We start from the raw sequence: 26,868 nt of genomic DNA, 5'->3' as shown, positions 1-26,868 counted from the left end.
ATGACATTTTCACAGCATTGAAAAGAGCGAACATCAAGTTTTTGTCTTTTATGAGTCATTCAGAGTGCCATTGAAAATCATTCCGCATGCCACACTTGGCACGCGTGCTGTAGGTTGCCGACTCCGATGTAGACAAAATTAAAAAATGGAGACTAATGTCTGCATTTTTCAACTCAAATGTAGTAGCATGGATGGGGTCTGAGTGAATTTAAAAATGGATGGATGGAAGGACTGAGCACAAATTTATATAATCACCTGTTGTCATTTAGATTGTTCTAATGTTCTAAGGTGGCCGTTGACTGTATGCTGGCTTCACTGTGCTAGAATACTTAGCAATATTGTCATCTTGCAGTACAATAGGTATGAGTGTATTTGGTGTGTAACTTTTAATTATTTTAAGCCCATAGCTGGTTGCGTGGGACGAGGGGTGGCTTTAAGAATCCCTTGAACATTAACATACCCTCACAGGCTAAATTGTCCAGTTCTGCAATTATGTGCAGGAAGTTACCAGCAACACTATTGTCTTGGAAAGATGGTAACTTTAAGTAGCAGTACACATAGATAAAATGGAATTTTATAAGCTTCTTCTATCTGCCCTCAAAGACTAACAGTAAAGAGCAGCCACTATTCCTCATCACATTCTTTTCAGTAAGTGAACCAAAAGTGCTGATATTGATGATTCCAGAAAGGGAAGCCAGTAGCCTTGCATGGTAGCACTGCTGCTATAGAAAACATTTATGAATCTTGATATCTTGAAATCTTTGATTTCATGGACTTCCATAGTTTTGTTGCCCTTGGTGTACCTTCAGGCTGATGTTCACAGATAAGCCAAACAGGAATGCAGATAGGTATGGCTGGAAGACAATGGAAACTCCAAACTGAAACTTTGTCTTCAGAAATGACACCTAATGTTGCATGCCAGCTTTCAGTTTTAGGTATAATCAGCCTTCTGTCTGCACAAAATACACAAACGGCAGGCCATTTAATTACAGTGCCAGCTGATAAGTGTGGGTGACATTGTTACAGTCTGATGTCACCTTCTCATCCAGGTTGATGTCATAGTCAGGGCACATTGGGTCCGGCAGTAGATGTCATCATTAATTACTGTCTGTACAGTACAACATGAATATTATAGTTGCTATAACAGTAGCTTCCACATCTAACTTTCAAGTAGATGTCCATGACTAAATTAAATTCTTTTTACTTTTTATGGTTCCATTCACCAGATGATTTACCCTCACCTTGCAGGGCCTCTCTATTGTAATATGACTGAGATGCAAAAAGAAGGTAGCTTGAATTGTTTTAAGGGTTGTGACTGATAAGGGATGCCAACAATCCGCCAACCATGGAAACAACCAACACAAAGACCATCACGGGTTCAAAGCTTGGAGCTTTTTAACTACCTCGGTGACCTTGGCCCCTGATATGGACAGGCCCCCCACCCGGAGTCCTCCAGCCCTGCTTCCTCTAAGAAAGACATGCTGGTGGGATTGAGATGAGAAAATCCTTGAAGTATTCGTTCCACCAGTCAATAACGTCTACAGTTGAAGTCAGCAGGGCCCCATCTCCACTGTACACAGTGTTGGTGGAGCACCGCTTTCCACTCCTGAGGTGCTTGATGGTTTGCCAGAATCTTCTCGATGCCGACCGTTTTCCATGGCTTCCCCAAACTCCTCCCATGCCCGAGTGTTTGCCTCTGCAACAGCCGATGCTGCCACACGCTTGGCCCGCCGGTACTCCTCAGCTACCTCTGGAGTCCCACTTGTCAACCAGACCCAATAGGACTCTTTCTTCAACTTGACAGCCTCTCAAACTCTAGGTGTCCACCACCGGGTTCGTGGATTTCCACGAGAGGCACCGACAACCTTGCAGCCACAGCTCCGTTCTGCTGCTTCGACAATGGAGGCTCGGAACATGGCCCATTCAGACTCAATGTCCTTCGCCTCCCTCGGAATGAGATTGAAGTTCTGTCAGAGGTGGCAGTTAAAGATCTTTCTGACCGGTTCCTCTGCCAGACATTCCCAGCAGACCCTCACTATACGTTTGGGTCGATCATCGGGGGGGCCAGTCCTCAAGAGGTGGGTGGACAATCAAAACCCCACAAATTCTGACAAACACCAAGCATTGATTATGCAAGAATGGGCTGCCATCAGTCAGGATTTGGCCCAGAAATTGATTGACAGCCTGCCAGGGCGAAATGCAGATGTCTTGAACAAGAAGGGCCAACACCGCAAATATGGACTCTTTGCATAAACTTAATGTAATTGTCATTAAAAGCCTTTGAAACTTGTGAAATGCTTGTAATTCTACTTCAGTATACCACAGAAACATTGGACAAAAAGATCTAAAAACACTGAAGCAGCAAACTTTGTGAAAACCAATACTTGGGTCATTCTCAAAAATTTTGGCAATGACTTTAGAATCAATGTTTCTCTAGATCAGGAGAATCCACATAAAGTATTTTGAGGTATCTGGCTAATATGCATCCTGGATACTTCTTGTTGATGGTATACTGGGCATGGCCAACTTTAAGGGCCATCAAGAGACTCTTGATGCAAGCACTTGAGAATTATACAGAAAGTGCTACAATGAAACTGAGTGGGACACTCAGTGTTGCACAAAAGGTGCCCATCAGCTAGTAGCTTTGTCCTTGGCTGGCTGATTGAAGGTTTCTTTATTTAATTCTGCTGGATGACAAAGCTGGCAATTTAATTACGTGGTCCTGAGATTGTGACTTACCTCTGCCATCTCAAGGAGGATGACTTGAGAGAGTGGGAGCGTCGTCATGAGCGGATTCCTTGCTGGTGACAGATGGGTGTGTTAAGTATCATGAAGTGAGAAGATGATGAATGCTGAGTTGGTGTGACGGTGATAGCTGTTGTGCTGTAGAGAAACAGACTATGATAGTTAGGGCACGTGGACAATTGGATGAAAATGTGCAACAAGATGGAAGCAGAGGGGATGAAACTGAAGAAGACATGTTTATGTGGAGCTCAGGGTGAGGAGCTCTTCAATCCAAGGTTTAGAACCAATGCTCCTATAGATCAAGAGATGCCAACTGAAATATTTTGGGTATCTGGGTAATTTGCTTCCTGGATACTTCTTGCTGGTGGTATACTGTGCACGGTGAACTTCAATGGGCCTCAGGAGACACTTGCCCTTGACTAGTTGATTTGTTTGGTTCTGCTGGATGACAAAGCATCCTATTTAACTACATGGTCCTAAGATCTTGACTTACCTTTGCCGAATCTGGAACGATGACTAGAGAGAGTGAGAGCTTCATCCTAAACTGATTCCTTGCCGGTGACAGATATTATGGCTGATTTCAAGTAGCCCCATAAAGCTCTTGATGCAAGGACCTGAGGATTATACAGAAAAGGCTGCAATTTCTTAAAGGATAAAGAGAAATCTGTCCAGCTTGTTGCCACTATGACTCTCGTTAAGTAAGCCCCAAAAGTGACTTCAAGTTCCATTCTGCTGTTCGTTGAAATGGTCTATTCCTGCTGTGTTGGGCACAACAGAAGAACCACCTGTGAATGAGATATAAATCCACCGTGTAGCGTCGTAATGCACAATTTCACTGTCACTCACACCAGGTCAATTTATTGTAGCAAACTGGAAGGAGTAAAGGATCATGCAAACGCTACGCTGTTTGGGACTGAGCTGGGATTTATATCTGGAAGTCAGTAACACCATACCACTGAGGAGCCATAGAGACAAAAGATCACTTTGTGAACTATCCTTAATTTAATTGAATATATAATTTTGCATTTCAAGACCTATTAACAACTTATTAATGTTTCATTAAGTCATATCCCATAATGAATGTCCAGACTCTGTGGTTCCCAGGGGTCTGCAGATCCTGAAGCACGCCAGATGTTTCCTAAAACTGTGCTTAATAAAGACTGTAATTAAACGGGTATGGATTGAGGAGTGAGGAAGCTGCAGAGAATTTATTGAAATCACCTTAATGCTCGGCTGGCAAATGAAGTTATTGTGAGATTGCTTTTTCAAATGTTGAAGAAAGCACAAATGTTTCTGATGAGATGCAAATATAAAAATTCTAGTCTAGAACACATTTATTTTCTCAGTTATAATTTATCGGCATACTGCTGAAATGTACATTATATGATTATAGTTATTTGCTGGTCCTATTCTATATAGCTACAATTGCAGGAAATAATGTTTAATTAAAATGGTGTAGGAAAATAAATCATTTTAATCTATGAAAAGCCATGATTTTACTTAAAAGATTCTGCTCTAATGCTTTCCTCCCATATTTGCAGTCATTTGTTTCACCAGCATTTCAAGTTGTACTTGTGCAATCATAGATTCTGTTTATTGACCCACTGGCAGTCAAAGAGAACATTTATATAACTTAACAGCCTGTGATGTAACTGCATGCCCTAGAGATGGATAGCAGTTGTTTGTAACAGGAAGAGTTTACATGTCTGATGTGATTCTCATTCAGCTTAAGTAGATAATTGTTCACTGGCATGAGGAGAAAATCCACTATATACAGAGCTGGGGCCCACAGAGCTTTCCCAGAAAACTGTCACGCCTATAAGTAGCATGTCATGACGCCAGCTGGGCGGTATGGGCGTGTGGTGGTTAGTGCTGTTGCCTCACATTACCAGAGACCCCGGGTCAAATCCCAGACCACTCACCATCTGTGTGGAGTCCATACAGTCTTCCTGTGGTTGAGTTGGGATTTTCTTTGGTTACTCTGGTGACAGATGGGTGTGTGAAAGAAAGATGAATGCTGAATTGGTGTGATGGTGAGAGCTGCTGGGGTTCCTTCCACAAACCAAAGATTTGAAGGTTTCGCTGATTGGTATCCTCAAGAGGCAGAGCCACCTGTCCATCACAGTTACGGGACTGCCCACAGCCCAATAAAGGCAGGATGGGAATTGAAGTCCAGGGTGGTTTATTTTGAATGCACATTGGTGTATTTTGGTGAGATGTGTGAGTTTTGTATCTTATTTAATTTTAATCTCTGGCTCTCGATGATTTTTATGCCTGGATTTTCTCATGGTCTTTGTATTGGAGCTAATTTGCTTTGGATTGCCTTTTAGTATTTTTTGCTCCTATGAACTATTGTGTAGTACTTTTCCTATTCTTCCGATAAATCCCTCTTTTGTAAAGTTTCTTTGTTGCCTTGCTCAGTACAAGCCAGGGGTTGATAGTGATCCCCTCCCTTGTGGGCATTTTGAGTGTATTTAAGGACATTTTACAGTTTTTTTTAACTATGATTTTGAAATGGATGGTGGAAACCTAGGCTGACTTCTGGTGTACTTCCTCTGGGCAGGCTGGTGGGATTCTAGCCTGCTTTCCTGGTTGTTTTTAAAGGCTTCACACTACTTTGGCCACTTTATGAGATAGATAGATAGATAGATAGATAGATAGATAGATAGATAGATAGATAGATAGATAGATAGATAGATAGATAGATAGATAGATAGATAGATAGATAGATAGATAGATAGATAGATAGATAGATAGATAGATAGATAGATAGCTTTGAGCTGTTGGTGGGAGTAACATATAATGAGATCTGCCCAGTTGTGCCACAGGTTTACACTTAAAGGTATCCACAAATGGAAGATGCTGATAGCAGTGTGTTATTTCAAATGTTCCCCTGTTTGAAGTCACCTGCATTCTAAACTTAAACTGTTTCAACATTAGAGTGTTGGTAACAGAGGCAGTAACATTGATGAATTCAGTCAGTTTTTAATGTGTCTGGATTACAAATTTTAGTTCTAGTTGCAATATTCTCCCATACCGTCAAATGCTGGCTAGATATAAGGGCAAATGCAGGATGTTTATAAAATACAAAATTATTTCATAGAAAGCTCTGTTACTGTATGTTGTGAAGACCACAAAAGTCATACAATTCCTACAAAAGGCAATTATAAAAACAACCAAGTTCCAGTACAGAATTCAAAGAATGGTCAGAAAACAGAGCAAAAAAGCTCAGGAATCCAGAAAAATAACAAAAATGTCCTCCCTGTGTGGAGTTTGCTCATTCTCTCCACGTCTACTTAGGTTTCCTCCGGATACTCCTGTTTCATTCTGCAGTCCAAAGACATGCAGGTTAAGTGGTCTGGCAATACTAAATTGGCCCTAGTGTGTGGCTGGGGTGTGTGTGTTTGGTGTGTTTATGTGTTTTTGCCTGGTGATGGACTGGCTCCCTGTCCAGGGTTTGTTTCTGACTTACACCCAATGCTGGCTGGGATAGGCGACAGCACCCCCCTGTGGCCCTGTTCAGGACTAAACGGGCATGAAAATGACTGAGGTGACAAAAACACAGCAGAGTATAAGAACACTCGCCATTCCCTAGCGCATTTAAGATGAACCACTAGGAGAAACCTGCGCCTTTATAGGGCTGAGGACAGTCCCTGACTATGATGGGCAGGTGGCCCCACCTTTTGGGGGAGCCACCTACAAAAAAAAGGCATTGATACATAGGCACAATCAAAGTCTAAATCAAAATTCCTACTCCTATTGGATCTATTATCTTCCCAAATTAACTTTACAATCAGGTGAAGCCAAGACCAAACCATGAGATCCTGTAAGTGTAGTTTGTACATTTATGTGGGATTCATCTGGAGACTCTGGCCAGGCCCTGCTACAGATACATAGCCTAATTTATCAGGTAATTGTATGCTTAGACTAGTGAAACACGTGGACCTCTGGTTCTTACAGGTCCCTCTCACTACAAAATGCTTGATATAAACATCTCCATGTCTTCAATGGTGTGTACCTAATTCATCGCTGCCAATGCCCACCCAGCCGGTGTGTCACTTTGTGTCAGGTATTGGCCTATTTTTTTTTTTTTGCATCACTATTCAATTTTTGAGCTATCCTTGGACTGTAAAAGTTTTTAAGGATCAGGCAACCCTAGACTTCTCTGAAGTGGCCTGCTACAGGATTACATTTTGCTTTGTGTCTTACTCTGAACTCTCAAGTGCCTGAATGATGAAAAAGCAGGTCCAGAAAATGGAAAGAAAGGAGGCTTTTTAAATTGTCATTTGCTTTGTATGCAATTAAATGAACACTTAAAATACGTCGTTTTCAGTTTTCACAAGTGACGTCTGTACTGCCTCGTAGCAAGGAGACAAGGGTTTTCATCCCGGGTCCTCCCTATGTGGAGTTTGCATGTCCTCCCTGTGTCTTTGTGGGTTTTCTCAGGTGCTCTGGTTTCCTCCCACAGCCCAAAGACATGCAGGTTAGGCAAACTGGTGATGCTAAATTAGTCCTAGTGTGTAGCTGGAGTGTATGTGTGTTCGTCCTATAATTGACTGGTACCCTGCCTTGTGCCCTTTGCTAGCTGGGATCGGCTCCAGCAATTCCCCCACCCCCTCCTTCCCCATTTACCATGTTCAGGACATGACAAGTGTGAGTGTACAATATCATGAGTATACTTTAGCATTTCATTCAGGGTTACACTAGTTACAGGTGGAGCCCACCCTTCCTTGCCCACAGTCACCTGAGAAGATCGCATTTTGCCTTATGACAATGCTCCCAATACTAAGCCCTGTTCCTGGAAACCTCCTTTTCCCTGGCTCCAGACCTCCGTCTCGGGGCCTTGTGGTCCTCTGTTCCTTTTCAGAACAGGAAGTCTGTTCTTTTAGGCAGAGCGTCCCATTCTGAAACCACATTGCAGTACACATAAACTGAAAGGACAAGCCGCAGAAGGGAACGACCGGCAGTGCTGCAGCTGATTTGTTTATCTATGGCGACCTCAAGGCCATTTTAGGGTTAATAACAGTACTTGTCAACAGGCCAGCATTTCTTGGAAGAGGCCCCTTTTTTCAGGACTCCTTTGTTTGTGTGTGCCTGTGTAATGTGTGTGTGTGTGTGTGTTTGTTTTAGCTAAGAAAAGCTAACACAGAAAGTTGAAAGATAACTACTGAGGATCTCATGGTTGCAAGCACTTAGGGCCCCTTGGCGGGATTAATTGATCCCTTGAATGCAGGATGATGTAAGTGTTTATGAGCGGCTCTCCCACTGCACAGCTCATCAAAAGGTGAATCCGTTAAGATCAGGATGCAGACTGGGGTTGTCTAGACTTGCCATACCTAGTGATTATTATGGCTTAGCTGCTGGGGGGAAGGGGGGCTCCTAAATGCAAATGTGAAGCAAAAAAAAAAAAGTGCAGAGGCGGAGGGCGAAGTGTGGCTCTCCTGTGGCTTTTTATATTCACATGGATTGCTGCCAGATTATTGATATTTTAAAAAAATTCAGCAAAAGAAGAAAACATGAAAACTTATTCATCTTGCATAATAAATAGCAATACACCTTGGTTATGGCAGGACGGTGATTGGTGGTGGTCCCATTTGTGACACGAAAGTATTTTGAGTTCTATGGTGGGAATGCTAGTTTTTGCCTTTTAAATGGCCATTTTTTCTTTTCCTTTGTGTGTATTTATTTAATGGAGCAGATAATATCACTGGAAAACTGTAAATCACCTTTAAAATCCAAGCATTTCAAAAAATTTTAGTATTTCTTTTTTTTTAAACGGTTCACAACTATTTAAGGTTCTATTTTGCATTCATTGTGGCTTTGTCTCTTTGTCCAAATTCCATTTTTTTCAAATGACCAAAGTCCAAATGCTCTTTTACAGTTTGCACTCTGATTGTATTATTTCAAGTGATTTTCTAAATGGTGCCAATTTAGGACAAATTTATGATGATAAGGCAATGGAATATGTTTTTAACAGAGCCCCTGTTGCTGGGTGTGACTAGTGGCACACCTAACTGACTCTGAGACAGCAGTATTTTCAGAAACATATTTTATTTCCACAATAAGAAGGGAGGGGATCATGTCAGTGAATGTATGAAGGAAGGCAGGAAACACCTACTTGCAGGTGGCGAGAGCCCTTCCTTATGCATAAGAATTTAAGACGAGAAAAGGTCATTCGGCTCAACAAAGCTCCTTATTTCTTACTTACCTAATATTTCCAAAATATTAATCCATCTAAATTTGCTAACAACAAACACTTACTTTATTACTTGTTTCATGTATTTACTCTCCTATGTGTGAGGTAATGCTTTCCAACATTTGCTTCCTTATTAGCATTCCATCTGTACTTCTGTTCTTGTTGAACAAATTTTAAATTTTAAATCTTCCATGAAATGCTACATTGATAACATGAGACATCGCAATCATGTCATCCCTTAAAGAAATATTCCACCCAAAAATTATACTTTTTAGTATGTTACTTATGCCATATAATTTGTAGTGATGGTCAGGGAAAATTGGTTATATTTTCATGCAAAATGGAGAAAACCAGGTTTCTTTTAATATAAGCATACACGGTGGCCAGCTTTGGACAACAGTAAACAATATCAGAAAAATCAATGAACAAAATCTCATGTCAGGTCATCCAGTTTTATGCTCACAACATCCTAAACACTTTTATTTTTCACTAAAATATTGCTAAATAAACCACTTCCAGAAAATACTCTTGTGAAGTAAAATGGAACAAATTCAAACATGACTGAGCAAATGAATTAAAGACCTGCCACCCGCTTCATCTACTGGTTACAAGTAAGCCCAGTTCGAGCTTATTCATTGGCCAAAATTGAGTTTCATATGATATCAATAGTGCAAAGGGCTCTGAGAGACACATATAACTACAGAAAAAGGGTTAAAGAAAAACAGGTGAGATGCCTCTACTAGCAGAAAGTCAATTCATGCATCTAGTTTCAAAGACCTCTACTTCTGTGTGTTTGGGGGGGGGGGGGGGGGGGGGGGGTTTTAACACTTATATTTTTCTTGAGCTTCTACAGAGTTTTAATTACAGTTTGGGGACAAAACAAAGTCTATCTATCTATCTATCTATCTATCTATCTATCTATCTATCTATCTATCTATCTATCTATCTATCTATCTATCTGTCTGTCTGTCTGTCTGTCTGTCTGTCTGTCTGTCTGTCTGTCTGTCTGTCTGTCTGTCTGTCTGTCTGCAGTGAAAGAAAGCAAATGACTGATCATAAAGGGTTAGGGTTCCAAAGGCTACTCCACTTAATGTCCAGTTTAAAAAATGTAAAGAAAATGGTCCAACATGGTCCAGCCATCAAAAGATAGGCTGCCATCGTGAAGACTGACCTGTCAGGTAGCTGGTCCCAAAATGAATGCCGACTTCCAGTCAGCGAGTTTTTTCAAGTAGAGGTGCGTTGGCACTAGGGACAGGGTTATGCCCACCTTCCCAGAAGTGATGTCAGAGCTCTTCCTGCAGGTTCTCATCCATTCCATTTTAGGAAACAGAACAGAGGTTAGTGAAGTTTTCTCCCTAAGAAATGTCTCCTTTGTTTCACTCATTATTAACCCACAAGACACTTCCTATGATCTTACTCTTTATTTTGAAAGATAAAAAAATGATACCTTGTTTAATGTTTGGTTGAAAAAAAAGTAAAGAAAATGGTCAAACAAGATTGTGATGGAATTTTTAGTCACCAAAAGATAAGCTTCCATTTTCAGGTCTGATCTGTTAGGTATCTGTTGCCATAATGAATTCTGACTTCTGGGTCCTTTAAGTAGTGGAAGGGGTGTCGCTATGAACATCTTCACAGAAGTGATGTCAGAACTCTTCTTTGTGGATACCTTTAAATGTAAACCTGTGGCACAACTGGGCAGATCTGATTATATGTTACTCCCACCAACAGCTCAAAGCTGTCTGTCTCTATCTATCTATCTATCTATCTATCTATCTATCTATCTATCTATCTATCTATCTATCTATCTATCTATCTATCTATCTATCTATCTATCTATCTATCTATCTATCTATCTATCTATCTATCTATCTATCTATCTATCTATCTATCTATCTATCTATCTATCTATCTATCTATCTATCTATCTATCTATCTATCTATCTATCAGCATACTATAAGGCCTTTTGTTATGTATGCATTCTTGAGCATTTCATGATAGCTTCACTAAATGGAGGTGTTATAAATATATTTATGTAAATGAATGCACAGGCAAGATTCAACATGAAGGTTTTTTATTTTAAAGAAATACTTCCATACAGCCATACCAACCACTCTTGTTCTTTCTTTTCTCCATTACACCTCCCAGACAAGTGTTGCCTGTTTCCTCTCCCATCTCCGACTTGCCTGGTCAAGGCAGTTTGGTTCGTTTTACTGAAGACCTGGGAATACTTCTGGTGCCAGGGCATTGTTCGTTAGAAGCATTTTTGGATCAAAGGAAAATTTCATAAAGTAGGGAGTGTAACCCATGGACCTCAACAGGGCTGCCAAACTGGACTACAATTATCAGAATTCCCTGTTGCTGTCCCAATGGTTACTGAAGTCCAGGGATGCTGCCATCTAGTGTGTCGGGGTAGCATACAGATTTGATATGGAGCCTCCCCTGATCTCTCTGTAGTATTGGCCTCCTGGCTGGTTAAGGGAATGGGTCCAATAGACACCAGCCCATGCGTGTTGACCATTACTATATGTATATACTAGCCTTCTGTGTAGTAGTGAAACAGAACAAACTTTAAAAATCAAGAAATAAAAAGGTATCGCTAGCTAAGCTGAGGCAAGTTACGCTCCAAAACACAGAGGTAGACCGACCCGCAGCCTCTGTCTCAGATTAGCGCGAATATATCGCTCCTGTAAGTGAACTTTGATTCTTAGCACGATGAGAGAAGTCGCAAAATCAACCGGAATGTTCAAGCAAATTAAAAAAAAAACCTGAACTAAATCCGTTAAGCAGTCCTCTCGTTTGCTAGATAAGCAGATGTAGGATACATCCCGAGGCTGGCACATGATAGATAGATAGATAGATAGATAGATAGATAGATAGATAGATAGATAGATAGATAGATAGATAGATAGATAGATAGATAGATAGATAGATAGATAGATAGATAGATAGATAGATAGATAGATAGATAGATAGATAGATAGATGAGTGAGGACGGCCCCGTCCTCCCTCCCCTCGGCCCGCTGTGTCTCTCTCAGATTCGCACAAATAAATCTGTACTGCAAGCGAACTATGAAAATCAACCGGAATGTTCAAGCAAATTATAGAAAACCCCAATCTAAATCTGTTAAGTAGTTCTCTCATTTGGTAGCTAAGCGGAGGTAAGGAACAATCTCAGAGGCTGGCGTGTGAGTGAGGAGGGCCCAACGTCCTCCCCTTGGCCCTCTGCATCTCTCTCAGATTCCCACCAATAAATCAATACCGCAAGTGAACTATGGGAGAAGTCGCAAAATCAACAGGAATGTTCAAGTAAATTATAGAAAAAAAACCCCAATCTAAAGTCATTAAGTAATTCTCTCATGAAAAGCGGACAGACATACAGACAGACGTTGGATTTTGTATATATATATATATAAAAAAAAAAAAAAATATATATATATATATATATATATATATATATATATATATATATATATATATATATATATATATATAAAATAACCTGCTAATATGCATTGGTACTGTGCTCTATCTCGGTGAAGTCATTTAAATTGGGCATTTAGGAATAATCAACAAACTATATGCAACCCAGCCCTTTTCCCACAGTCCTTCATCAGATTTGCAAAGTCCTGTATTTGCATAACTAATCCCCACAGAGGCAGATTATTTTTTTTATGAAAAGCTATAGCTTTTTAACAAAGTTGACAATCCCATTAAATAATTTACTCTTAGTAAGTCATGCCTTGATTTTATCTACATGAGTCATGGGTGTGTGAATTTACCTCCTGTCTACATGGAAACTTAAAAAAGAAATAAAAACAACAACAATTACCATAGGGAATTTAGGAATGAGGAACAGTCCATAATGGCCACTTATTCAACACAGGTCATTCCATTTTCTTCTACCCATTTTGTGTCTGTAAGTTGCCAGGCTGTCTGCATTTACATGTAGTTCCTAGTACACTTTTTATCCAAGTTCAATTATTTCTGGCAGCTCTCATGCCTTTGTCCTTTATCTCTGGTAAAAATAATGATAAATGACATACTTGTTAGGGGCCACAAAGTAGTAGTGCATTGGTCAGTGCTGTTGTTTCAAGGATTCAGCACTCCTTGTTCAAATCCCCCATTCTATGCGGTTGTTATTTCTCCAGATGCTCATCCTCAAAGGTGTGCTGTCCACATGAATTGCAGATTTCATTTTGGCACTGCGCTGATGTGGATTTCTGAGTGGACCTGTGATGGACAACCTTGTTTAAATCTTGACACATTGTGTTGACAGAGTAGACTGGCCTCACATGACCCTAAAATGGATTAAATTAGAATGGTTTGTTATCCATAATACTGGGAGTTGTGCAACCTGCTGTTAAAAGCGGAAAGATGATAATGAATTATAAGGGTAGTCTACAACTTGCCTGAAGAAGGGGCCTGAGTTGCCTTGAAAGCTTGCATGTTGTAATCTGTTCAGTTAGCCAATAAAACGTGTCATTTTGTTTGACTTCTCATTTAGAGTCATCAAGACAGCAGATTCAAATTCTTTTCATGCAAGCATACATGGCCAATAAATGTGGTTCTGATTCTGATTGTATATCCCAATCCAGCAAAAATGGGTCAATGACCAAAGCCAGAGGGTGTGGGAGGTGGTGGCGGTGGGGATCCATCAGAGGATGTGCTTATGCATGTAACGTCAATCTATTCATTCGCCTAATCCAATTCAGGGTCAGAGGGGACTGGAGCTCTTCTCTGTTGCGTCAGGTGCAAGGTAGGAAACAAACCTGAATGGGGTCAACTTAATGGAATTTAAGTGTTAGAGTGTCAGTGGAAAGCCAAGCAAACTCCCCACAGAAGACGCCTCAGTTGGTATTCTAACCTGGACGCCAGTGCTGTGAGGTGTTTTATTTCTGGTCTGCTGCCTCTACCTTGTTGCCCCCACATTGTTCTTTATTCATCTATATTTAACTAAAATTGCAGTTATTGTTGTTATGCATATACATTATAAGCAACTGTTATATGATGTGGTAGCTGTTATGGTAATGGTGTGCTCTTCGATCACACCCAAGGACCGTTAGTGTGATAAGGCATCAGCTTTCACGGGTGAATGTGTTGACAAACTGTATGTGTCATAATTAAAACAGAATTATACAAATCTGCACTTAAGGCAGAGTAGTGTTGTGCAAGCTGGGCTTAGTTCATTTCCTTTAGTTTGCCCTTCATTTTTTTACAGCAAGAAGAATGTGAAAATGACCAGCAAACTAACACTCCCTCTCTCTGTTTTCCTCAGGTGAACGGCCATTTCCCTGCACTTGGCCCAACTGCAACAAGAAGTTTGCCCGCTCGGATGAGCTCGCCCGCCACTACCGCACGCACACTGGGGAGAAGAAGTTCGGCTGCCCACTCTGTGAGAAACGCTTCATGCGCAGCGACCACCTGATGAAGCACGCCCGCCGGCACTCCGACTTTGAACCCAGCATGCTGAAGCGGCCATACGGCAGCGGAGCCAACACCCGCACAGGTTCTCTCAGCGACTACAGCCGCTCGGACGCTTCCAGTCCTACTCTCAGCCCTGCCAGCTCGCCTTAGCCCATCTGCACTGAACGCCTGCACTTTTCCTCTGCCAGACACTTCCCAGTTTCGTGGATTTTTTTATTTTATTTTATTTTTGTAACTCTCATGTTGCACAGCTGTCAGAACTGCTAATAATCTGCTTATTGTAAAAGTACATAGCTGCCTATATTAGTGCAATCCCTTGAGAAAATGATCTCAAACATTTCCAGCTGGCATACATTTTAGTTTTTTTCCATATATATATATATATATATATATATATATATATATATATATATATATATATATATATATATATATATATATATATATATAAAAAATTGTGAATTTCACACTTCTGAAAGTTGCCAGGGTAATTATAGTGATAGTTATTTTTTCCTCAGAAACGTTAAACATTTGAGAAGTCTAAAACAACAGTTTATGTTTAATTATCATTCAACTTTATTTAAGCAAACAAACTTCAATTCTACAGCTCAGGATCCAAGCCAGTTATTTGTAACTACTTAAATGACTGCACAACACAAGCATCACTTTACTCTTTGAAATTCAACTGGTTTGAATTTTGATCCCCTCTCAGGGATGGCCTCCTTATGTTGAAATAATGATTTGTTACCATGAAGACCCATCAATGCTACAGCCTTACACTCAACAACATTTGCACTCGACTTGTTTTATTTTTTTGTGTTTTTTCTTTTTGTTGTTTTAATTCTCTATGTCACATTAGTGGAGAACTAGCACTGGACTTGATTCGTGCATCCCAATGGTTTCACACCCATGCCCCATTTTTAAGCCGTTGTATTATGTTCTGCTTATCAGACTATAGTGGATAATCTCAAATCATGGGCCTCTTGCTGTTAAATTGTAACTGGAAATAACATGTAGAAAGTGTTTTTTTTTTCTCAATGTTGCTGTTTATTATTTTTGTTTTAATTTTTATTATGATTATTATTATTATTATTTGTTATTATTACGGTCTCCCATGCTCAAGCTTGCAGGCTGGCAGAAAAGCCATAAAACAAATCTCTTAATATTTGATAGGGAAATGCTTTAATTTGAAATGCAATAGGATTTTATTTTTATTTTTTTTTTATAAAACACTGGGAAACAGCTATTGGCATCACTTCATTTCACCGTGCTACCATCACTAGCTGTTGGATGGCATTGACTGTGAATATCACTTTGCAAAAAGAGACAACAAAAAAAACAATCTGTGTAAATCTAACTGGAATATGTGAACTGGCCTCTGCGGAAGATGACTGCCTTAGTCATAGTGCAGCGACTTGAGCAACTGGTTTTGTTCATCTTTTTTTCTAGTACAGTAAGATTGACTCTTTTTTTTTTTGATTGTTAGTCTGGGCAAGTTTTGGGCAAGTTGAAATGAATCCAATCACTCATTCAAAGTCTTTCTCGGCATTGCTGATCACCTCCGTCTGTGGCTTAAGGCTGCCAGGCTTTGATTCAAAACTACTGCAGACTATTGGGTTAAAAAATGGTGCCTTCCAAAATATACAGGCAATTGTTTTTTTTTTTTGTATGTGTAAATAACAAAAAAATTCGGACTTTTTTCCAAAACAAAAATAAGGGAAAAGCCTTCCAATCACGCGCATTTTTTTGAAGCTGCAAACCATTTTTTTCTGTTCAAGTTACATTATATTGTAGAATATAGCACCTCCGTGTATTTAAACAGTACTATCTAAACTCAACTGTGTGCCTTCACTTATAAAATCTATTTCTAATCAACTTTTATTAAATATGGGGCCACAACCTTCCTTTCGGAGCATGAAACAGAATCAAGAGAAATTATTCCGCCACTATTTATCAAGCAAACTAACCTGTTGTGTTTGGTAAGATTGAAAATAAAAGAAGAGAGGAGTTGGGTATCTAAATGGCAAACAGACAGTCCGCATCCCAAGGTGCTTTAAAAGTCCAAATCCATTTTACAATTGTGTTCTATATACAGTATATAGTGGCCAGGTGCAGGAATAGTTGTGACACCGATCGGATAATCCCGTTTAACTAAACAGAAAAGTCAACATAAATCAATGCCTTGTGATGTTTAGGTGTCTGAAGGAAAAGACTTTAGCTTTAGCTGCAGGGTCAGGGTCTGTTTATTTGGAAACTTTTTGCGGCTGGTCACTCTGTTCAAAACGACAGCTAGCGGGGCTATAGCAGGGGAACTGGAAGGGACGGGGAAAAATGTCCTCCCTAACCGGTTTCTCAGTGCTTTGGACAGAGAGGGAGAAGAAAATGTTAGCGACAGCACTCCCTCTCATCCTGGCAGGTTACTAGATGTCTCGATCGAACCAGTAAGGAGATCCTCTGACACATATGCATGACACAATTTATATATATATATACTGTATATATATAGTGACCTGTAGGGGGCACCACAGAGCCCGAAACCCTAGACATAACCTGCACAGACACAAGACCGAAGTTCAAATGCAAGGTTTTAAATATATTAAAGTACCTTCACTAGTTGCTATACAACACAATTCTCATCTTTCCTCCTTCGAGCTTTGTCATTCTTCCACCTGACTCCAACTCACCTGAGTGACTCCAGTTATCTAAGAGCCGGAACTACTTCAGGTCCTAAGACAGTTAGTTGGAAGTACTTTCGTTTCCAATGAAGTAGAGATTGCGAACCCAAAAGGGCGGCACCCTAGGACTCCAATTCCCAGCATGCCCTGTGGGTATCCAAATGGGCACCACAGTCCAGGGATGCTGCCATCAAGTGTCAGGGGAGAAAGAAATCAATCTGATGTCTCCCCGGTCCTTCCATTTCACTGGTCTCCCATCTGGGTATGGGTCCCTGTTCCATCTCGGCTGGACACCAGCCCATGCGTGATGTCTATTACAATGCACATATATATCATAATGTTAGGTACATTAACTGATTCACTTAGGGCTGTACAGCGAGTCAAGGCACAGATTGAAAGGGCAACCTTGTGGTTTACCATCTCAGTTCTCCAGAATAAGAGAAGTGAAAATGTTTTGCTCATCCTTCATGAATCAGGAAAAGAAAAAGCTGTTTAAAAAAATGATAATTGCCCATATTCAATAAGCGCTGTTTCCTCTTTTTTTTTTTAATGTGTTTCAGTTAAAAAAAAGAAAATCAGCATGTGCCTGGTATCATTTTCAGACACTGACAAATCAAAGCCAAAAAAGAGACATTACACTGTCATTGGTTTATTGTGCTGACCCCTCCACTCAATAATTTATGTTGATTCCAGGACCCTCAGCTTCTTGTTGATTTGTTTCTCAAATATTACATAGCGTCTTTCTTCCATGAACAGGATGCTTTACACATGTATCACAAACCAGTCGCTTCAGTATTTCCATTGTTGGAGCACATGGTGATTAAGTCAGTGAGGACTGGACTCTCACCCTTGTGATTTCCATTCCACGGATTTACAACTTGGCCGCTCTCGATGTTAGGAAAGAAAACTGCAGAGACATTGTTGATTGATGTTCTGCTCAGAGTTGTTTTGAACGTCTTTAAATTGAACATGTTTCTGAGCACGGGTTGTTTTAATTTTTTGTTCTACTTAATGGTCTCTTTTTCAGTGTTTTTATCCTGTTTTTATGGTATTATTTCAGCACTAGCTTTTTGTACCCCATTATCTTATTATGGTTTTCTTTTGTTCCTGTTTCACTCCTTTTCCATTTTTGTTCCTTATTGTTTCTACGTTAGTTCTATTTTAAACTCTTTCTGTTTTTGCTTTGTTCTATTTATCTTGCATTATTTTGATTTTGTTTCTACCTTGTGGTTATTTGTTTTGTTTCCTGTTAGATTCCCGATCTCGAGGTCAACAAGCTAATAAATCAGTTGTTCTTCCAGGAACAATAAAGGGAGAATCTCGGAGTCAATAGGAGGTGCAACTTTATACGTGTTTTATTTTAATTCCATTGAAATGTGTTAAGAAGTTCAATTCTCGCTGTCCTCATTGAACTCATTTTACGTTTCCGTTTAATTCCTGGGACGGCCCTGGCTTGCATGTGATGTAGTGTTTTCAGTCTGGCCATCCACTTTGAATTCTTTTCATTATTCACACATTTTTTCTGAATGTGTAAAGTGATGTTAAGTGCAGCTTGCAAAAATATTTTGTCAAAACGGGAATATTTTGTTAGTTATATGCCTGTCTTCGAAGTCTGCTTCACACATAATCTAACCGATTCCATGATTCCAGTATAACTCACTTTCACTTCCCTCAGTTTAGAGAGACATTTCATAAAGTGCCATAAGGACCTAAAACAATCCATGCAAATTCAGTTAAAGGGCTAAAATATAACATGTGTCAGATCCTAAAATAGTGAATATTTTACCACTGCGCGTGAAATCTCTTCTTCTGCTGCCTCTATCAGGGATGGATGGCTGAATTTCGTGTGAGTGTTATGGATGTGTGTGTGTGTGTGTGTGTGCAGATTCCAGACTCGTTCAGAGCTGGGTTATTACTAGGCCTAGACCATCTTCATTAAAATTATGGCATCATTTATCCCAAATTTCAGTGTGTGTGCGATGTGGGTGTTCCTGTTGTCTGGATTTGTCTGCAAACATTAATTATAATTTAAAAATAGAGGTCAGCCTCTGTAGTGGACTCCACGACTATGAAAATGCCAAGACCAACTCCAGCACAACCTAAACACTTCCTATAAATCTACTTTTTCAAATCTTTATTACCCTTTTAATGTCAATTACTAATATTTTTCCATCCTCCATGTTGCCAAGCTGATGAATTTCTCGGTCACGTTAGACATTATTTTCTTCAGTTTTCATGATATCTTTCATCATCAATGCTGTCACAAAGTGCTTTTAACAGATCATAAAATAGTTTGTTGCATCACCGAAGATGTATATGTGTAAATATTTATGTGCATTTAGAAATATGTGTTTAAATATTCATTATTTTACATATGCACATTCATTATTTTACACAGTGTCCACAAAAAGATGTGTTGGGGCACCAACTGTGTCACCCTTTTTAAAAATTGCAGAGTCACAAAATTAACAGGGGCTCAATAGTATGAATAATTGCAAAGAAACCAAAGCAAATTAGTCAAGCAAGGTTCTATAGAGCGGTCATTATTAAGGTAGGAGCTCCATAATGCAGTCTGTTCTCTTTGGAATGAGGCGACTCCTGCCTCGGAGCCCCCAGACTTTATAGTGGCTGGACCAGAAGAGGCAGAGTCAGTTGCTCTCATTGGGTGGTTTTGCAGGGCTGTGGGAGTAAACAGAGATGCTACTGTCAGCAACAGTGGCCCCTCCTGTCCTGGAGTGGTAGTGCTTACCTCTGATGAGCTGCAAGTGGTGAGTCTTAGGTGCACATGTGTGACAATGTGTCTTATAAAATAAAAAGAGATAGGGTGATTGTAAAGGGTTGGGGTCTGTCCAGGCACCCCATTTAATGTAGGTGAGAATAGGAAGAAAATGGAAAACAACTCCAATAAAAATTACTCTGCGTCTGCTGTCCATTTCTAGGCTATACGGGCCATCAATTTTGAGATTCACTCTCATCAACAGTTGGAGATGCACCCTTCTCCAAGATGGCTTCATCAGTAAACACCGACTGTCGTTCCTTACATTGGTCATGCATTGGATCTACCAAAATCCAGAAGTGGCATCAGAAGATGCCTCTGGACTCATCCTCTGGTCTGTGGATAAAAAGGAAGGTGCCGTTCGTGGTTGAGGTCCCTCAGGTGTTTGAGGAGGATATGTCACCTTATCAGAGCCTTGAAGATTTCTTTATGCTCATGTATATCTAGAAATGGCTATGCGGTTGTGTAAATATATATATATATATATATATATATATATATATGTGCATAATTTGTGCTTATAGTATATAAGATGAGGCACTGACTTAATGGTTACCTTCAGGTATCAAGATTTAATCCTGGGCCTGGTCACTGTCTTTGTGGAGTCTGCCCATTCTTCAGGTTCTGAAATGATAGTTTCCTGGGTCCTCTTGAATCTTCCTCATCCCAAAGATGTGCATGTTTTAAGTTGTTGTTTGACTCTAAGTCAGCCTGGAATGATTGTACAATGTGATACACTGTCAATTCCCATCTAAGGATGGTTCTTGCCTTCAGCATTATATTGCTCACATAGCTGTAGACATTTAACGTCATTTGTAAAAATGCACTTCTAATGTTGCTGTTTCACTTGTGCTGTTTTTATCATTTGAATGTATGCCGAAACAGAGGGAAAATGTAGTAAAAGTTAAAAAAATCAACTTTTGGAATATCGTCCAATCATATTTTAAATTCCTGCTAATTCACAGCATAGCAAAAAGAGCAAAAAACAAAACTGGTAGCCTCATACAGTGCAGTCGGATTGTAATAGTCAACGTTTCATTGATCACTCTTATTTTCTACATAAATGGGCATGTTTGCAGGAAAATGTCACATTTATGCAGAAAACCAATTCTATTTTGTTTAAGATGAGTTCAGATCCATTTCCCTTGCCTGGAGATCCCCTGTTCAGTACAACAGAGTATGCATTCACTTTGGAGCAATAAAGATGTCGGCCATTTGTTCAAACCAATTCCAAAGTCACAATCCTCATTATTTGTATGATGAGCCCCCTGTGGTGGGCTGGCGCCCTGCCCGGGGTTTGTTTCCTGCCTTGCGCCCTGTGTTGGCTGGGATTGGCTCCAGTAGACCCCTGTGACCCTGTGTTAGGATATAGCGGGTTGGATAATGGATGGATGATGAGCCCCCTGTAACAAATTCCATTTTTGAATTTCTCAGTTCCCAGACTAGCAACCATACCACATGCATTTCAGAACAGGTCATCTGCCTGAAGCTAAGCATGTTTGGGCCCAGGACTGTAGTCAACCAGGGAAAACTTGGGTTGCTAATGGAAGAGGTGTTGGTGAGGCCAGCAGGCCGTGTTTACCTGTGCTGCCCATATGAATGTTTTAAAAATGGCGATGTCCTTCGGATGAAACGTAAAATTGAGGTATTGAATCTCTGTGGTCATTAAAGTTCTCTGGGCATCCTTCGTAAAGATCAGGGTGTATCCTGATGTCGTAGCTAAATTGCCCTCCACAGTCTGGTCATGGGCAGCACGGTGGCACAGTGGTAGCACTGCAGTCTCGCAGTAAGGAGACCTGGGTTCGCTTCCTGGGTCCTCCTTGCGTGAAGTTTGCATGTTCTCCCTGTGTCTGCGTGGGTTTCCTCTGGGTGCTCCTGCAGTGGCCTGACGCCCTGCCCGGGGACTTGATCCTGCCTTGTGCCCTGTGTTGGCTGGGATTGGCTCCAGCAGACCCCCGTGACCCTGTGTTAGGAAATAGCGGGTTGGATAATGATTGACTAACTGACAGTCTGGTCATTCTGGCCACCTAATTATCCCCCTGTCTCATCATCCAGTTGGATGCTGCACACTGGTAGTGAATGAAGTGGCTACCCACTCACTGAAGCGCTTTGAGTAGTGAGGAAAAGTGCTAAATAAACGTAAATAATTATTTTTATTATTATTTCTTATTTAAATGTTATGCAGTGTTGCATTCTTGTCTTTTGCTCGTTGCTGCTAAATGAACATAGCAGGCACAGAAATTGTTAGATCTAGTGGAATATATAATTGCCTTTTACATGTTTCATGTGGCTTCAATTTTTACACATTTGTTTGTGGCAGTTTAATGTGAAAAATTAAACAGAATGGGTGGAAATTCATATTCATTGTTTCTCCTATGAAACTTCCTTTGATATAGCAAAAATGGCCAAGTGTAGAAAGTCTTACAGCCGCTACATGAAAGAAAGAATTCCATATGTAAAGCTTAATAATTCAAAACAAAATGCTTTGGAATTCCTTTCTTATCTTATTGGCAATGGACCTCTAAAAAATTATACATAGTCTGGTTTTTGTATGGCCATGGGGGCTGCACTATTTTCTATGTGAATGATCTGTACATAGAAGCAAATTCCGACTCTGCTTAATCCATCTTGTTTTCCTGCACATTGAGAAATAGCCAGGACTTTGAAATGTGTTGCTGAGATAGTCCATTCTTTTTCTTTGTATTCATTTGTCTTGCTATCTTTGAGTATCTTTAATAACAATAATAATTCTTAACAATTATAAAAGCTGAAGCTGAATGCATTGAATCCCCACAAAGCGCAGCATTTCTAGGATCAGGTCCAGTTTTCGATTGCCCTTGCCCATTTATGCAGATATGAAAAAGGAAGCTGACCCTTTTTGGTTTGTAGGTTCATACAGCTTACCAGGACAAGTGTCAAGATACCATAAATCTCTTAATTGTGCAAAAACGGTACTGTCAGTAACAGTAATCTGTTACTACACATAGCCGAGTTTCATTCAGCTCATCTTCTATAGTTTTACCTGCTTTAGAAATGGCAGTAGTCATTAGGTCAGACCAGTCTGATTCGTTCCAACGCAGCAAGTCAATTATGAATACAATTTTTATTCTGATGTTGTTCACTTGATAATGGATTCTGAACACTTTGTGTGTTTTCTTTACAATAAAGTTTTCTGGCCACCAGGTTTCTGTGAGCTAAAATTTTTTGAATTTATATCAGGCCATATTCAGGATTACTTGTTACTTTTCTGTGTGCTTCAAAATCTTGTTTTCTTATTGTTTTTCATTCATCGCCACTTTATTGGCTTCTGTGATGTGCTTGATACTCTGTAGATGTTGTTGCTCTTCTTTTTCTTTTTGCCATTATGGTGTTTTTGAAAATGTGGTTTTCTCAATCACTTTGGCATAAACACACGGCCAGAGGTTCTTTATGACCACCAGGTTGCCACTACCAAAAATTTTACATTCAGGTTTACTTCTTGCTTGTGTATGTGTTTCAGCACCTTGTGTTTTTATCTCTTCTTATTTTACATCACTTTATCACTTTGTGCAATGGGCTTGATGCTTAGCAGATGCTTTTGCTGTTCTGATTATGATGGTTATTACTCGGTTTCTCAATCACTTTTCTGTAAGCACACAACCACAGGTCTTGGCCACCAGGTTGTTGCTAGCTAATTTTCTTTTAAATATCTGGAATGTAACAAGCCATAAACTTTTGATTATGACCAAGATTAAGATTCTAGCCTCAGGAGTTAGTGAGTAATGACATAACAGATGGTCAGACCTTTTATATATACAGAATATATTAGTAGTTAATAATTTAATAATTTTTTTCTGTACATTCACTTCCTGAAACATAGGAAAAAGCCATATAATAGTAAAAATTACAATGGTGGTTTGTTATCTGGATGACGAAACTTATTATGTTACTATTTAGTGATCTGTATCTTATTTCCTGTTTTAGGGATCAAGAGTCAAATGTGCACCCCACCTTGTGTAAGCATGAAAGATGTACTAGTAAAATGGGAAAATTTAGCAGTGGGTAGAAATAAGAATCAGGAGAAGAGATGAGTGTCAAGGCAAAGATAGAAACAGAAAAGTCAAACGATCTGTAGTCAAAATTTAAATGTGAACCAAAAAGCCAAGTCGAAGAAACTTGCCTATTAATTTGTAACTAGGAGATCAAAAACAACACTTTTACCCTGCTAAAGTTTTACTATGCGCCGACCTTTATCCCATCGTCTCCCAACAGCAGACTTCCAGTTTATTTCCTAGACAAGATAGCAACAAATGACATTGCAACTGTTTAACCAAAAACAAGGCAAAATTATTTCAACAGCATTCAATAAATGTTGAAATGAGACGATTTATTATAATACATATTCTGTATGATTTAACACCTTAAATGGGTGAAACAAAAGGTCACAAAAATTAAATGCAGAACTTCATTACAGTATAACAAAAAAAAAAACTATCAAAAATGATACTGAATAATTGACTTCTCAAAAAGATTTCTTTAGATAAATAATGTTAATATTCAAATCAGGATTTAGAACATGGTTAACTGGTACCATTTTTAATGTAGTGTAGGCCATTTTGGGATCAAGAATGGAATGTATTAAAAATCCAAATAATAAATATAAAAATACAACACCTAGAAAGTCTTATACTAAGCCCACAAGTCAAAAGGGGTGACCTTCCCATTTAACTGTATATTTAAGCCTTTGCCATTCCTCAGTTCTTGCTTCGCTGAGACAGGATTAGTTTTTCTTATTCTTAATATTTATTAATAGAGGTTGCTCTATAATTTTAAAATAAGTTCCTCTCTCCTTTGCCATGTTTCATCCAAGAATTACATCTTTGATGTTCTGCGTTCCCCTCGAACCAGAACTGAATGAATGAGTGTTCTGTATTCTTGATTTTTAAAGGCGTACATGCATGCATGTTTATTATGCTTACTCAAGCCTGCTATTAATAGAGCAGACTATATTTGCTTGAAATTGAACAAGAACTTGAATTAGCCGCACCGGCGTGTTAATGGAAGCCATTTGATTCCATTCATCCTGAAATTTTGTTTGTAGTTAATATAACACACTTTACAGTAGTTTAATACATAAAATTTAAAAGAAAACTCTGAATAACACGATGAGGATAGGGTTGTGTAAAATAAAGAGCACATGTTAGTAGCATCATTTCTTGTACAACCTTTGGCAGGCTTCATCCAGCCACCTTTAACTTATTATGGAAGTCACTTACTGTAACTTTCAAAATGCTATTCTAGAAATATACCAAACCTCAAAGAATATGGCTACTAGTTTTGAGGGGAAAAAAAAACAAATTCCCATTCTTCTGTGGGCAAAAGAGAAAGACTTCAGGGTTTAATAATGTAGGAATACTTGAACTGGTCTCGTGAGGAAATAACTGCTAATGATAATTGAGGATAAAGTGTTACTAGCATGGCTGTTAAATGTACTTCATATTAAGATTTTTGTGTTGATAAGAAGTTCAATAATGGATTTATTTGTGCATTTTTCTATTCTTCAGTCTGAAATATCTTTTCCATGTACTGTGCTGGCCTTGCACCACAGGGCACAGGAAATGATGCTGGACACTATTGCAGACCATCATGGTGCCCACTCACACACACACAGAAAACTTGGAATCATCTTTTTATATGTACAGTATTTAGTCATAGGAGTGTTCCTTGTGGCTTTGTTACTGGGAACTAGTTAGAAAAGACACAAAGGGGAGTGGGGCCATTGGTGATAATTTATGACTATAATGTCTACATACTCTCTTATATATATATTTATGTATATTTATATATTTATGTATGTATGTATGAGGGACAGACAAAGGCCAAAGAAAACTGGGGAGGTCAACCTGGTCCCACTATTTAACAATAAATCAACAACAACACCAAAACAATGGCTCTTGGCTTCAAAATAAACACATAAATTGTACCCTCCGATGGCTCTCTACTAAGGGTTTGTCTGTGAAGCTCTGTCCTGCAGTAGGTTCAGGTCGAGACTGAGATGCCACGTTCTGGGAATCACTGTCTTTATATGGTTTGGACCAGAAGGGGTGGGCATCTTGGAGGGATGATGGCGGAGTCATATGGCCTCAAGGGACATCTTCTCAGCGCTGTGGAGGGAAGAGATGAGATTATTAGTAACAGCTCCCTCTCTCGTCTCATAGTGGTATCGCATACCTGATCTGAGCCAATACGATAATCTGCAGACATGGCTGCTTTAAATTTTAAATTCTCTCACGTGGCTTAAAGGACAAAAACGTGGTGCTTTTAAATTCAAATAGAAGTAAAATGACTTTGCCTTTTCTATTAAGAGCAAAACATGCCACTGTTAAAAATGAATCTGCAAAATCCATGCCAGACTACAATCCATGAATGAACAACTGGATCCATGTTTACAAATGAAAAAAAATATAAAGCATTAACTACAGCTCTTGACAAATGGACTGCATTTGAGTTGCTAAGATGTTGTAAGGCAGCGACATTCAAAGAGGGATACTGGAAATCACTAAGAATCAAAACCATCTCGGTTAACAAAGGCTAATTGGATTTAATTTTTTAATTGATCTCAATTAAAAAATGTAATCATTGCCAGCACTAAGGAAAAAAAGCATATACATATATTTATGTATAATATATAGTATACACACACATACACACTCATATACAGTATATGTTGTAAGAAATACAAGAACATCATCCCTGTATATTTTCAAGAAAACAAAAGTTCGAATTTAACTGCAAAGTGTCTTTGCAGACAGGAGTCCAAGATGAGACTGAGGTGATGTGGTGTAGGAGGGGCTTACATGAGATCCAGGCAGGAAGAGGCAGGTCCAGGAGGATGTATAAGGGAAGTGAAGTCAGAGGCGGAGCATGTGTCAATCTTCCATACTGAGGCTGGAGGAGAGGAAAAGGCCAACCACTGGTCCGAGGGAAAATTACAATCATCAGAGCCCTTCACCTGTTCACCAAAACTGTTTGATTTTCTTTTTTCTAAGAGCAAAGTCCAAATGTTTTGTGG

The 26,868-nt window shown here is 39.4% G+C and overlaps 1 protein-coding gene and 1 long non-coding RNA gene across 2 annotated transcripts in view; both read left to right on the top strand.

Annotated features, from left to right (window-relative positions):
- The window catches only part of klf13 (Kruppel-like factor 13), an 86,761-nt gene extending 72,028 nt beyond the window's left edge, over positions 1-14,733 (top strand). Inside the window, exon 2 of the mRNA XM_028823159.2 lies at positions 14,218-14,733. Coding sequence (XP_028678992.1) covers positions 14,218-14,516 — 299 coding nt within the window. The 3' untranslated portion in view covers positions 14,517-14,733. The remainder of the gene's footprint in view (positions 1-14,217) is intronic.
- Positions 14,734-14,834: 101 nt separating this feature from the next.
- LOC114668100 (uncharacterized) overlaps positions 14,835-26,868 on the top strand; it is a 43,384-nt gene continuing 31,350 nt past the window's right edge. The window contains exon 1 of the long non-coding RNA XR_003718831.2: positions 14,835-21,956. This is a non-coding gene — a long non-coding RNA (uncharacterized LOC114668100). The remainder of the gene's footprint in view (positions 21,957-26,868) is intronic.

This window comes from Erpetoichthys calabaricus, chromosome 17 (genome assembly GCF_900747795.2).
Source record: "Erpetoichthys calabaricus chromosome 17, fErpCal1.3, whole genome shotgun sequence".
Taxonomy (NCBI): Eukaryota; Metazoa; Chordata; class Cladistia; order Polypteriformes; family Polypteridae; genus Erpetoichthys; species Erpetoichthys calabaricus.
This window is presented reverse-complemented; position numbering and strand designations above follow the sequence as displayed.